Source organism: Hordeum vulgare, chromosome 2H, assembly GCF_904849725.1.
Source record: "Hordeum vulgare subsp. vulgare chromosome 2H, MorexV3_pseudomolecules_assembly, whole genome shotgun sequence".
Classification (NCBI taxonomy): domain Eukaryota; kingdom Viridiplantae; phylum Streptophyta; class Magnoliopsida; order Poales; family Poaceae; genus Hordeum; species Hordeum vulgare.
Window position 1 is genome coordinate 601,160,835 of NC_058519.1, and position 13,651 is coordinate 601,174,485.

General features: G+C 45.4%; 1 protein-coding gene across 1 annotated transcript; it reads right to left on the reverse strand.

The window, feature by feature from the left end:
* Positions 1 to 8,551: 8,551 nt before the first annotated feature.
* LOC123428717 (importin subunit beta-1-like) lies at positions 8,552 to 12,988 on the reverse strand. The gene is made up of 4 exons (XM_045112892.1): positions 12,859 to 12,988; positions 10,882 to 11,007; positions 8,920 to 10,768; positions 8,552 to 8,835 (listed from the first exon to the last, which is right to left on the reverse strand). Exons 1-4 carry the CDS (start codon positions 12,986 to 12,988, stop codon positions 8,694 to 8,696), a joined length of 2,247 nt encoding a protein of 748 aa, XP_044968827.1. The 3' UTR covers positions 8,552 to 8,693.
* Between the last annotated feature and the right edge of the window lie 663 nt (positions 12,989 to 13,651).

Here is a 13,651-nt window from a genome sequence, read left to right on the forward strand (position 1 = left end):
CATCAACTACAAAGAGTAATCAACACTACTAGCAACCTTACAAGTACCAATCGGACTCGCGAGACGGAGATTGGTTACAAGAGATGAACTAGGGTTTGGAGAGGAGATGGTGCTAATGAAGATGTTGATGGAGATGACTCCCCTCCGACGAGAGGAGTGTTGGTGATGACGATGGAGATGATTTCCCCCTCCAGGAGGGAAGTTCCCCCGGCAGGATCGTCCTGCCGGAGCTCTAGATTGGTTCTGCTCAAGTTCCGCCTTGTGGCGGCGCAGAATCCACGAAAAAGCTCGACCCTGATTTTTTTTCCGGACGAAACACTTCATATAGCAGAAGAGGGGGGCCAGTGGGCCACCAGGGCGCCCACAAGCCCTGTAGCCGCGGCCAGGGGGGCAGGCGGCGGCTACCAGGCTTGTGGGCCCCTGGTAGCTCCCCTCTGGCACTTCTTTCGCCCAGTATTTTTTATATATTCCCAAAAAATTCCATGTTGATTTTCAGGGCATTTGGAGTAGCGCGGAATAGAGGACTCAGACTTGCTCCTATTCCAGTCCAGAATTCCAGCTGCCGGTATTCTCCCTCTTCAAATAAACCTTGCAAAATAAGAGAGAAAAGGCATAAGTATGGTACCACAAAGTAATATAATAGTCCAAAAAGCGATAAATATCAACATGAAAGCATGATGCAAAATGGACGTATCAGTTGGCCCCGCACACGACTCTAGTTTGGACCAACACTCATGAGGAGCACTCGCCCGGGGGGTTGATTAGATTCCTCGGGGTAGCTATTCCCTATGCATTTAATTATTAAGTTATTACCAGACTAACACCAAATTTGGGTCCTGCCAGACAAGCCTTATCACTACACGATTTATCTAGGGGGTCCCCATAACAACCCCGAACATGTTAGGAGCAATCAGTTATGGAATCAAACACCGGTAGCCGAAACTAAGGTGGCAACAACGGAACAAAATACCCGGCAAAAGGCTAGGCCTTCCGTCATTTACCAAGTATATAGGTTCATTAATTAAATAACAGTTAACATAATGATATCAATAACCATGTTATCACATGGTTCAACTGGCACCTGGAACTAGCAACGCTACAATTAGAGGATAAGCAAGCCTACTTAGCCAAACCTTATTTGCTAGGAAAGGGGAAGTGTTTGAGGTTCATGGCAAAGTGATGGTTTATTTAACAGGTGGTAGGCAGCGGACATGTAACTAAGGAAACGTAATACTAAGCAAAACAAGACTAGAAACGATATCAAGGTCACGGTAATCTTGCTTGTGAATTCTTCAGACTAGAACTGCTCTTGATCCTCCTGCACGTACTCTCCAGAATCCACGTAACTCGCTATCCGATCCCGATGCTACCCGAGATAAAATAACAACCAATGAACACCGGCAACACATAGTGCATCACAATATGAAGTAAATAGGTAAGAACGTAAAGAACGGAGTCACGGATCTCCCGGAAGCTACAAACAAGTGGCAAAAGACCTACGCTTCAAAACAACCACACTCCAATGGGCACTCCTTGGTGTAACCAGGTTGCCACTAGATCTAGCAACCAAATTTAAGTGAGGTAGTGCATGGGCACACACCACACTAACCACAATGCCCATACAAGCTTCAAATCAACAAAACATGCAATCTGTTTCAACAACATCATAGCAGATTGACTACAACATAAAAAGTAACTACAACCACCTAAAGAGCCAAACAAGACATGAGGTAGAAGCCAACCAACATATCTACTACCCTGAACAAGGAGTTGTTGCAAAGGAATCTCCCATGAGCAGATCTACACGCACTAACTTGGATAAAACATTACAGATTCTGGGACTTAGTGAAAATCACAGATTCTCACCAGCTGCTTATGCTCTGAAGCATTTTGGCAGCCTCCAAAATGATATCTACAGGAAGGTTAAGAGCATGAAATTTAACAGGGAGCTAGACAAACATACAAGCTCACAAACCTTAGTTTGTTGCATGGGCTAAAACCCATCACAGGAGCTAATGCACACATGACAACAGGGAAAGAAAATAACATCAGAATCCCAGACTTCGTGAAAATCACAAGGTTTTCACAAATCTGATATTTTCAGCCAAGAGACAACTTTGACAGGTCACAATAGGTACATACAAATTCCTAAGTACAAAACAAAGATCCCATGTTGTAGAGGGGTTCACCCACTACCACTACATCAGGGATTCATCCTCATAGGGTCAAGGCACCACCTAATACAAAGTACTAAACATGGCATCAAGACAGAATATAACATTTTCTATGAAGTGCTCCAAAGTGAAATCTGAATGCACCACTGGATTCCTGGGACAATTCTACCCCAAATCCATATGTGATACATGGGCACTTGCATGTAACAACAAGGCATAAGGCTATCTCGAAAATCCCACCTAGATCACAATATGTCATATAGGAACAATATCACATGTGAAAGTCATCCTATGCATCACCTATTCATGCACCACACAAGCCCCACACACACAACAACTCCATAGAGGCAAGCATGAGGGGTTAGCCCTCATGCACAAGTGCATAAGCACACTTACACACACACATGCACACACATGTGCTCACACACACATGCTCACACATGAATGGTGCAACATGAGGGGGTAGACCCTCATGCACAAGTACATGTGTGCACCCACATGCACACACACACATATATACATACATACACTCACATCTACATGCACCTACACACACATACATGAGCACATGCACACTCTCACACACATACATGAGCATATGCACACTCTCACACACATACACACTCACATACATGAATTCTAGGCATTCAAAGAAACTACCATGCCCTGGTTTTGCTAAAACAAAGGCCAAAGATTCTTGCACAAGTGTGTGCGTAACACACACACACACACACACATACATACATACACACATACACATATACAACCTCTACCCTACACACACTCTCATGGTTCACCACACATAAACACATACACACAAAATAAACTCACATGGGACAAACCCCTAAACCTCCTAAATACCAAATCACACCCTGACAGGAAGTTTAAGACAAAATCAAGACAAAACAGGAAAAGGAAAAGAAAAATAAAACAAAAAGGGGGAGGAGAAGCTGGGATTGAACCCAGGATCTCCCTGTTGTAAAACCACCATACTACCACTCGGCTACTATGTATTACTTAACACAGAGGGGGCGTTAATCTTTTGAGTATCCCCCTGTGCTCCTACCACAGGCCAGCGGCGGCCGGAACAGGGGAGCACCTCCGGCGACCCTACGGTGACGAATCGACCAGATGGCGCTTGCGGGGAGCTAGAGGGATCCCCGGGGGTTCCATTCCCGCCCTGAGCTCGCCGGGAGGAGCATCACTACGGCGGCGCGACGGTCACCTACCTACGGCAAGAGCTGATGTTGCCTGCGACAGATCAACACCGGCGACAACGTGGCCGAGCGGCTACAGAGGGAAGGAGAAGGCGGAAGGGAGCGAGGCGTGGCTCACCTAGGGGTTAGAGACGATCCCGTCGCTAGAGAGGAAGCAGAGCGACGAGCCGGAGCAGAGGAGATCGCTTGGAAGCAGAGGAAGTAGTCGACGTCGTGGACGTCGTGGAAGGAGTCATCGCCGTCCTGTCGCTGCGAAAAATGGAACGCTGACGACGTCCTCTTGCTCCTGGACCAGATGGGGAAGGAGGGTAGGCAGTGCTACGCCGGCGTCGAGCTCGACCCGAGGATGTCCATAGCGACGGCGGCGTCCTGCTGCTGCCCTGACGGTGCAAGAGGGGGAAGCGAGGGAAGAAGAGGGAACCCTAGGCCAGGGAGAAGCGTCGGCTGCATTATATGGCCTCGGGGTGCGCGCTCCGAGCTGCAAGATCGAGAGAAGGAGGGGATCAACGGCTCTACTTCAGTCGTACAGGAGGGTGACGACAGCGAGGAGGAAGACGGACGTCTACAGGCCGCGCGCGAGGAAAAGGAGGGGATGGGACAGGGAGAAGGAGGGAGCCGGCCCACCGGCGCCTGTAACGGGGAATAAAATCAAAAGGGGTTTTCTTTTTTAAATAACACCTCCAAACAAAAATGCACACAGCCACACAGGGGTTTGAAGAAAACAAAATAAAAATACCTAGGGCATAAGGGAATTATGCCCTACTTAAATAAAATATAAAATTGATTTTTGGAGCAACTAAAATAAAATCAAAACAGAATTTTATGTAATGTTTTGTTGATAAAAACCCTATAGGGCTTAGGTTTTAAAACCCCAAGACAACACCCCTACTCACACAAGATAAGGCCCTAAATGAACGACATTTTAAAACCAGGTTTAAAACAATTTAAATCATGAGCTTCAAAATTAATGGAGAAGGGGGGTTTGAAACCTAGTTGAAATCAATCTAGTTTGTAAGCAAGCTAGTTTGAAAACACCACCACACCATACACAAGCACACTAGCATACAACATGGGTCAAACACATCAACACCAAGGGATTGCCATGCATGCAAAAGAATGCCACTTTGCAAAGATGGAGACACATCATAAGGCCACATGAAATGATAACTCCTATAGCATTGACAATATAGTTCCAAATAGAAAAGGTTCCCAATATAGTAAGAGTTACATCTGGGGCATTACAATTGTGCACAAATGTCATGTTCTACGGGTGCTGGAAGTTGTCGAGATGTGTAGTTTGCATTGTGCCAACTCCAATAATGCACACAAATTCTCATCTTGCTCGCAAGGATTGGCAAGTATTATGTCAACTGAACATTGAGTTGTATCTATGCAAAACTAGATATGTGCAAACTTTATAAGAAAACTCTCCTTTTCAACTGATTGATTTCTCGCTCTTTTAAGTCACCTTCATCTTGTGCCACGTGTTCCAGCTCGACGAGCACACCGCTTGTCTTTCCCTCCCTTATCTTCTCGGCCTGCCATCCTCGCGCTAGATCCCATCCGCGAGCTCCCCATTTCTCTCTCTCCTTTATCCTCAAGTGTCTCTCCTTCAACGAGCTTCTGCTCCCCTCGCCCGTCCAACCACCACTCGTCGACGGCGCATCATGCTGCAGGGAATCTGCGAGCGTGTAAAGAAGGCTCACCCACTAGTACTTTTAATGGAAGCCGCCATGATTTTTGCTACTCGGGGCATGACCTCGATGTTGTTTGGGAGGAGCCGACCAACAGCAAGCCGGATGGTGGTTTTTGACGAGCCGACCGTCGTCGTTGGATGTTGCAAAGAAGCGAGCCACCGGTGCTTCAAGCCGAGGCCGTCGTGGTGTCGCGAAGGATCAACCGCTTCAATGCAGCGGGGCGCTGCCAGCCGGTGTTGTAGAGCATCGCCGGCGCCGCGTATGAGAAGCATCTGGCGTGCTGCGTTACAACTTCCGTCGTGCTACAAGCCTGCCACCACCTCGCCAGTGCTGCATGCCGGAGGGGGCTCGACGTCGTCAGGTCGTCGGTGCTACGATGAAGCCCTCGTCGCCGACCGTCGGTTCTGCATTGAAGTCCTCCTCGCTGGCCACTGGTGTTGCAATGAAGCTCTTTTCGCCGTGCGGTGCTCCCATGGAGCTTCGCTGGGTGCCCATCAGTGTTGCATTGGAGCTTTGTCGTGCTGCGCAATGCTACCATCGAGCTTCGCCGGATGTCTCGGTGTTGCTTTGGATCACTGCCACGCTCGATGCTGCCATGGAGCAACAACGGTTGCTCCCGGTGTTGCGAGCGGTCACCGCCAACTCTAGGAGCTGCGATGCAGCACCATGTGTTCTTTCGGAGTCCTCGTCGGCGACGCCGGAGTTGCGATGCAGCATTTGGTGTTGTATTAGAGCTCTTGCCAGCGACACCTGTTAGATACTAAATGGAACCACTGCACTCCGGCGATCACCGGAGACAAGGTCCGACGAGGGGAGGAGGAACACAAAGGTTTTCCCGGTGCTCGAACACCTGTCCCGCCAGAACGGCGCGCTCTCTGTATTACTGGCAAGCTCGAACTCGCCCTGCCTCCCGCAGCCTTACAACGACACCCACACGGGTTCTTATACCCAGGCCCAGCGCCGGCAACAACCTTGCGCTCCCGCCTCCCCACGCGGACGAACTGCTCCCGCTCTAACCGCGGCCACCTCGCGCACGCCTGCGCGCTGATCGCGTCGAGCCAGCTCGATCGCCGTAGACTCCCGGTCCAAGTCGCGATCCTGAAACTGCGGTGAGCCACACGCACGCACCCACGCACGCCCTAGCAGAACGCAACACACGCACGCACCCTGCCACGAATCCATCGTGGCCCGTGCACGCGCACAGGCGCTCCTCCGCCGCGGTCCGACGCGCCCGACACATCGAGCTCGTGCCCATACACGCGCTGGACGTGTCCAACGCCTCGCCGCGGCTTATTGACCCCAACAACACCAATGCTGTGAGGTCGCCGAAGCGGGTGCCAGGGTGGGTTATGCATCATCGATGTTGGCTAGAGAGAGAGACGCTATGTGGATTGATGGGCATCGAGGATGAAACACAGAGGAGAAAGACGATGAGGGTTGAATTGCTCACGGAAGTGTGCACGTGCTCCACCTGCCAGATTAGACGGACACACTGAATTGCATCGAACGGTTGCAAGGTGGTTTATAAAGCATGTTCATCATCCGACTTACACGTAGCAGCGGCCAACTTTATAAGTGACATCTATTATGTGCACTTCACATCTTGTGGACTTCACAAGAATTGGGGGACGTACTTCCTTTTTCAGAAGAAAAAAAATCATAGTTACAAATTTCATGAGGTTACCAGTCAGTTGACAATGTTGATATTTGTAGAATTAGTTATCCAAAATTTACAGTCATCCATTTTGCAGTAAGATGTTTCAGTTGTCGTTCTTTGTAAAAGTGACTTCTGTTTTGCCAACTTGACCATCACAGATACCCGTCAAAAAAACATGACCATCACAGATCTCAAACAAGTGAATCAAAATTATGAAACTGCATGTGTGGCTGTTGTATAGTTGAGGCTCTTAATCAAATCAGCTAGATATACAAACTGAAGAGATTTAGAGATTCGGTTACATTACATATTTTTTTTATAAATGGTACATCCATGGTGTCAATAATTACTCCTCAATTGTTAGAACAGGAATAATTATTCATTACTTATCATTATTTGCTTAAAATATCTGACTTGAGCAATGTGTACATTTACTTGTTTACCAGACTTCCAGATGTTCAACGTCATTCTGTACGTCCAAAGTGTTTCCTCCGTTACGGTTTAAAAGGCATGATTAAATTTAAGTATATTTCCATAATAGATAAGGTTTAGGACGTATTGCATTTACTCATAACAGCTAATTAGTACTCCGTTGTAATAATCTTATATGCATACATAATGTGAATGTTATTTTTCAGCCCATCTCACAGCCAATCAATAACTAGGTTTCAAAGAATTTTCAAACACGTCTTCTAGACCATGACGGGAGGAGTACTTCATCTCTCCCAAAATAATTATAGTTGAAGAGAACTTACTAGTTCTCCCCATCATCTCTTCCAAAATAATTATAGTTGAAGAGAACTTACTAGTTCTCCCCAACTAAAATTATTTAGGTAAGTAATTGACAATTAAACAACAAGAAGACAAACAACAATAAAATTATACACATACAATAGAATCATGGGTAATAATCAACCTCCCACACCAGCCAGGTGACCACATTCAGTTCACTAGTAAACAAGCTGTAACGCTTGATCTAGCGAGAGAAATGCTACCCATGTTGCTTTGGTCTACATCCGCACTCATCAACGACCATAATTATCATGTTTTTTATAAGTCACTAAGAGAAATCTATTTTCAGCGCAGAAGCGAGCCCGCACCAAACAATGACAATTCAACATGACATACCAGCAGATAAATGCTCAAGAAAATGAACTCATACGGCAGACTAAGATTTTGGCAAACATATCTGACACTAAACAACTATGGGGTACAATATTCTAACTGCAGAAGATTCAAAATACCAACGAGAAACACAAAAATAATCTCATACAGAGAATTATGTTGAAGACTGGGACAAAAACAACTAAAACTCATTGTCGATATTGAACTATAACAGGGTACAGATTAAAAGCAAAAGATTTCAAATGAACTGTGAAATTATTTGTTAGGGCTAACCAATGTAAAAATTTGAACTAAAACTAACCATTTAGGTATAACGCACCAACTACAGAAGAATCAACAGAACTTAAATTAAGCTAGAGTACAATATTTTAGACAAAATATTGTTGCACATGTATCCTCAGCACCCACAAACTGAAGATCCAATAATCACATACTGTAGGTCGCATGCAAGAACCACTTGTAGGTCATGTGCAAGAATTCGCAAATGCTCTATACTACTTTTCATCATGGGCTAATCCCACGGGAGGCTACACCAGATGATCTAAGCTAGCAGTGAATGTACTGTGTTAATCTTATTAGAGATGTATAACACACGCAATTCTCTTACTTTAAATTGAGTCTTATAAATACTGAGAAGAGTCCTTACAAACATAGCGTGTCCACGAGCACGGTGGCAGCAAGGATGGCTAGTAACTCTAATTAATTAAATATAATATAATAAGTGCAGTTTCCAACTGACAACCCACAGCCCAGGAGGAAGTATTAGTCAACCGACACACTTTAGTTGTCTGGACCAAAATAAAGCACAGCTTCCTTTCCTCTCCTAATAAATATTTGCTTGCTGCACCGATAGAATCACGGCCTCTGACCAAACCCCCACTCTAGGAGAAAGCTGAGACAAGGCATCAACTAGTGCTGTCATGATCCTTCTGTCCGTTGCTGTCACGGTCCTTTCGTCCCTGTCCCTAAAAGAAAGAAAGAAAAATCAATCAATCAATGAGTATAATCAATGAGTATATGACCAACCAAAAAATCAAGGCATATGTTACCTTCTCTTTCTCTCCTGTTCACTGAATTCAAGTAGAGCCATTCCTACCTTGAATCCAGACTTTGCGTCACTTATTCCCCCTATTATGCCATGGTAGGCCTTACATATTCCCTCTCTAACCTTGTTACTATGATCCTCATGAGGTCCCTGATCAAGTCGAGCAATATTTTCCATAACTAGAAGCTTTTCCATAACTAGAGGCAGGTACTTCTCAAATTTTTCACCAAGAGAAAGGGCAATCTGTCCAATGCTTGATAAAATTGGTGGTTGAAGTGTCAATTCTCCCATACCTTGATACAGAACTTCCATAATATGATCAAAGCATGGCACCACTTCTTCCTCTTTTCCCTCTTTTCCCAAGACATGGCATATATCACATATCACTTCTAAATAAAGTGGAGAGAGTCGCTTCACACTGAAATATAGTAGCACCATAGGCATGTGTTCTCCAAAATCAGCACCAATGGCATGAGCAAGAGCACCAATGGCAAGGGCTGCTCCATTACGTGCACTTGTACTCTCGCGGGTTAAGAGAGGGCACAATAGCAGCAACAAACATTTAGCAGACCCCTGAAGTGTACTTCCAAGCTTGTGGATTAAGACTTCAACTAGACCACACAGCAAGACCTCAAGTTGGTTCCTCCTCCGAGGAGATGAAATTGCATTATGACCATGAAGCACAACGTTGAATCTCCTCATGATATGAGATATCAAGCCCATAAGAGCCTCCCTAACTTGTAAGTCCTGGGTGTCACTAACTCTCACAATCTCACACAATGCTTTATAAGGAGATGCAAGAAACCTAGAAGGGGTCTCCCTGGACAGATCGGAAGCATACATGAGAGCACCAATAAGAGGCTTGACATAAGGTGAAAGCTCGCATGAGTTTGGCTTTGACCTTGACTTTGCATCTTCTCCATAACCTCGTACAAGAACATATAGAGCTCTATGCACTTCCATGGACACTTTAGGGGCATCATTGCTCCTCTCTATCAAGAGCTGCATGATCCTATTCAGGAGCCACACCTTATTTCTCATGATTCTATGTGCACCCACAATCTCAAACAGCCGCCCAAGAGTCCAAGCAGCCCTGCCTCTTACACCTTCCACCGAATGTATCATCAAGTCAAGCAATAAATCAACTAGAGGAGCAAGTTGCTTGACTGAGGGACCTTCGAGGACAAAACGTAATGGAAACGATGCTGCTATCATATGTGGCCCAATAATGAGCTCCTCAATAAATTCCATCACAAGGTGCAGAGCTTCAACCTTAATAATTCTAGCTGCAAGGCCTAAGCATGTCATGGAAATGACTTGTAAAGTCTCATCTTCCTCTGGTTCCCACATGTCTTCAAGGTTAACTCCCTTTTGTTTCACATCTTCATCTCCGTCATCTTCATCTCCCTCATCTTCATCTCTCTGTTTCCAAATGTCCTCTTGTTTTAAAACCACCCCTTCTTCTTTTATGTAAGTTTGTAGGAGAAGTGGAACCAATCTCAAGAGAGGACCAATAAAGCAAGATGCCGATAAATCTTCTCCTTCTTCTTCTTCTTCTTCTTCTTCTTCTTCTTCTTCTTCTTCTTCTTCTTCTTCCCGATCAATCTCTTTTTCGCAAATAGTGATCCACAACTTAATACATTGGACTTTAAGTGGTTCCACATCTCCTCCCAAAGCTCGGAATGTAAGTTCCATCAGCAATCCTATGCAAGGTTCTAATTTGGTATGACAAGTGGGTGCAATTGCAACGAGGCACTCAAATGCTGCCACTTGGATCTCTGCCTCTTCAATCTTTGCTTCAGATCCTCTCCAAGCCACTTCAGATCCTTGTGTGCATCCTTGAGTGCAGGATCCTTTGAGTCCAAGGAGTTCTTAAGGGTGACAGCAGCAAGTACCCTAGACTCTTCTGGAATCCCCTCCCTCAAGAGCTCAGATGATAAATATAGCAGAAAGCTGGGAAGATCACGATTTTGGAGCCGCTTTAACATGTCTTCTCCTATTGACCTTTTGTTGTTGTCTGGGTGGGAAGCATGTGAGAGAGCATCATTCACATCAACTGATTTATCCATATCACCTTTCTTGGGGAAGTCCCCTAGCAAACATCAAAGGTAGAAAAAAATTAACCCCCAAAATAAGGTATGTAGGAACTAAATAAATGGATGGAAAACCAATTGCTCTGTTACTTGGAACATATAACCATAGTTGGAAGAAGAAGAAAAAATCATTAGCAGGAGCCTTTGAAGTCACAACTAAAATATACTAGGACTAAAATAACTAAAATACTAGGACTAAATAACTAAAATACAAGGACTAAAATATTAGCAGGAGAAATTTACAGGAAAACTAGTAATCATAGTCAAAAGGGGGAAACTTGGAAGAACAAAATTTAGAAGAAAAAATCATAGTTAAGTCATATACATCCCAAGACATGAAACAAACAAAGCACTGAACAAGATAATTCTTAATAGTATAAACTAGAAAAAACAACTAACAAGCATCATTCTTGATAGTTTAAAGATAGAAAGTATCCCTTACTAATAATCATAGTCTACAACAAAAACAAAAAACTAGGAGCAAATTTACAGCAAAGCTTCCAGCACAAAGGGCTATAATACTACCATGAAGTACAGTGTAAATACAAAATGAATCAAGTCATAATTAGTACTACAACGCAAAGACAGAGAGAGGACCATTATGCCTTATAGCAAAAGTTGATGGATAAAGGCCTGTATCTAAGAAACTTAATATAAAACTTCCAGCACAAAGTACCAAATGGACTGGGCTAGTTCTAGTTCCAAAGGGTAGTGCATGGACATCCTCTAACTAAGATAAAAAAACCTAATAATCCAAGAGGGGGCAATATAAGCTACACCAAAAATCCTCTAACTATGATTAATCAAGAACTAATAATCCAGGAGGGGGCTTATAAACTACACAAAACTAAGAATGAGAGATCTCAAGAGGAACCTCAACGTGAGGAGAGAAAAAAACAGGTTAACTATACCTAACTATCCTCAGAACCAAAAGAGCACAACCACCTCCCTAAAGCAACAACAAATCAACCTTCGTAGATTGTTGTCCCTGCTCACTTAGGGTAATATGGGTCCATCACTGCCAAAACTTGTGCTTCTTAGAAGACCTAGCCTTGCAATTAGAGATGACAGTGGTGAGGGGCTAGCCAAGCGGCGATTAGAGTTAGGGATCCAATAGATCTTACCAGCAAAAGGAGGAAGCCGGCCGTTCTTACTCGTGCACCTCCGCTAGCTCGGGAGTTCGATGGCTATGCGGGGAGTAGCTCAAGAGCTCGCGGCGGCGAGCTGATGTCCAAGGAGAAGCCCTAAAGAGTTCGCAGCGGCGAGAGGAGGGAAACCCTATAAATAATCTCCACGGAGTCTCCGTCCGAGTCCGAGCCATTGGATGGAAGTTGCTTTAAGATTCTAAGACGTTGCATAATGCTACTTCCTCTGTACGTAAATAACTGTAATTGAAAAAACTACTCCAGTTTCTAGTTTTTCTTAATTATCTTTACCTAATAATAAAAGGGAAAAGATTATCTTCCACCGGCCGATCCGCGCGATCCATCCGCCGCCCGCTCGTCCGTTGAATCTCGAAACTGGATCGGTGTTTCAGAAACTGGGGAGGTGTTTCAGAAAACTGCCTAGTCCGTGCCTTCGCCTACGCCTCGGCCCCGACGACCTGGCCGCCGCCGGCCTGCTGCGGCCCCGTCGCCCCTCCGCCATTGGCCTGCTGCGGCCCCGACGACCTCGCCGCCGCCGGCCTGCTGCGGCCCCGTCGCCCCTCCGCCATCGGCCTGCTGCGGCCCCGACGACCTCGCCGCCGCCGGCCTGCTGCGGCCCCGTCGCCCCTCCGCCATCGGCCTGCTGCGGCCCCGACGACCTCGCCGCCGCCGGCCTGCCCGTCGCCCTCCGCCGCCCCGCGCCACCGCCCCGCCCCGTCGTCCTGCCCCACGGCCCTCCGCCGCCGGCCTGCCCGTCGCCCTCCGCCGTCGGGCAGCTCCGCAACTGGCCTGCAACATTTCTGCAATAGGATCGTGGTTTCTGCAACTCAGCCATTGTTTCAGGAGTTACGTAAAAAAAGTTCTGCAACGCGATCATTGTTTCAGGATTTTTTTTTGAAGCACGATCATTGTTTTCGCAACGCGGCTATTGTTTGTGTAACTCGACCTGTGTTTCAGGAACTATTGGATACGGGGACGTGATCGGACGGCTGCACCAATACATCCAACGGCCGTTGAGGTGGCGGATGTTTACTAAACATCCGCCGGTGGATGTGTAGCAGCCCCCGGTAATAAAAAGGCTATCGCTTCCGTCGGAAAACCCACCGAGGTGATTTTACAAAAAAACTCTTACTGTTTATGACATTAAACTCGTAGTATATATTAAATATTTTTTAAAATACTCATATCTTTTAAACCGTAACTCCAAATTTAATATATTATATATGGAATTTGATTAAAAAAATATGTAGAATTTAAATAGGATATTATTTTATCTGTTAAACGGTTAATAAAAATACTATCTACGGTGCAATCTTAATAAATAAGTCATTATTTGTCTTTCTTTCATACCGGTACTCATCCGGGTTGGGGATTAGAGATGAAACTGAAGGTCACTTGACTGATTCTTTGTACATATTAAATCTACATGCAAGCCGTGTTAAAATAGAAGACCTCTGAAATTTTGAACTGCATTTTTATAGGATAAGACGATCTTTAT

What these genes read in the sequence shown, in the direction of transcription:
- LOC123428717 (XM_045112892.1), bottom strand. Translation starts at nt 12,988, where the DNA reads ATGGCTGAGTTGCAGAAACCACGATCCTATTGCAGAAATGTTGCAGGC. An exon ending in CAGGACGACGGGGCGGGGCG is followed by an intron (nt 11,008 to 12,858) that starts GTGGCGCGGGGC and finishes GATGTTTGCTAG; the next exon opens with GGGACTTCCCCAAGAAAGGT. An exon ending in GAACAGGAGAGAAAGAGAAG is followed by an intron (nt 8,836 to 8,919) that starts GTAACATATGCC and finishes TCTTTCTTTTAG; the next exon opens with GGACAGGGACGAAAGGACCG.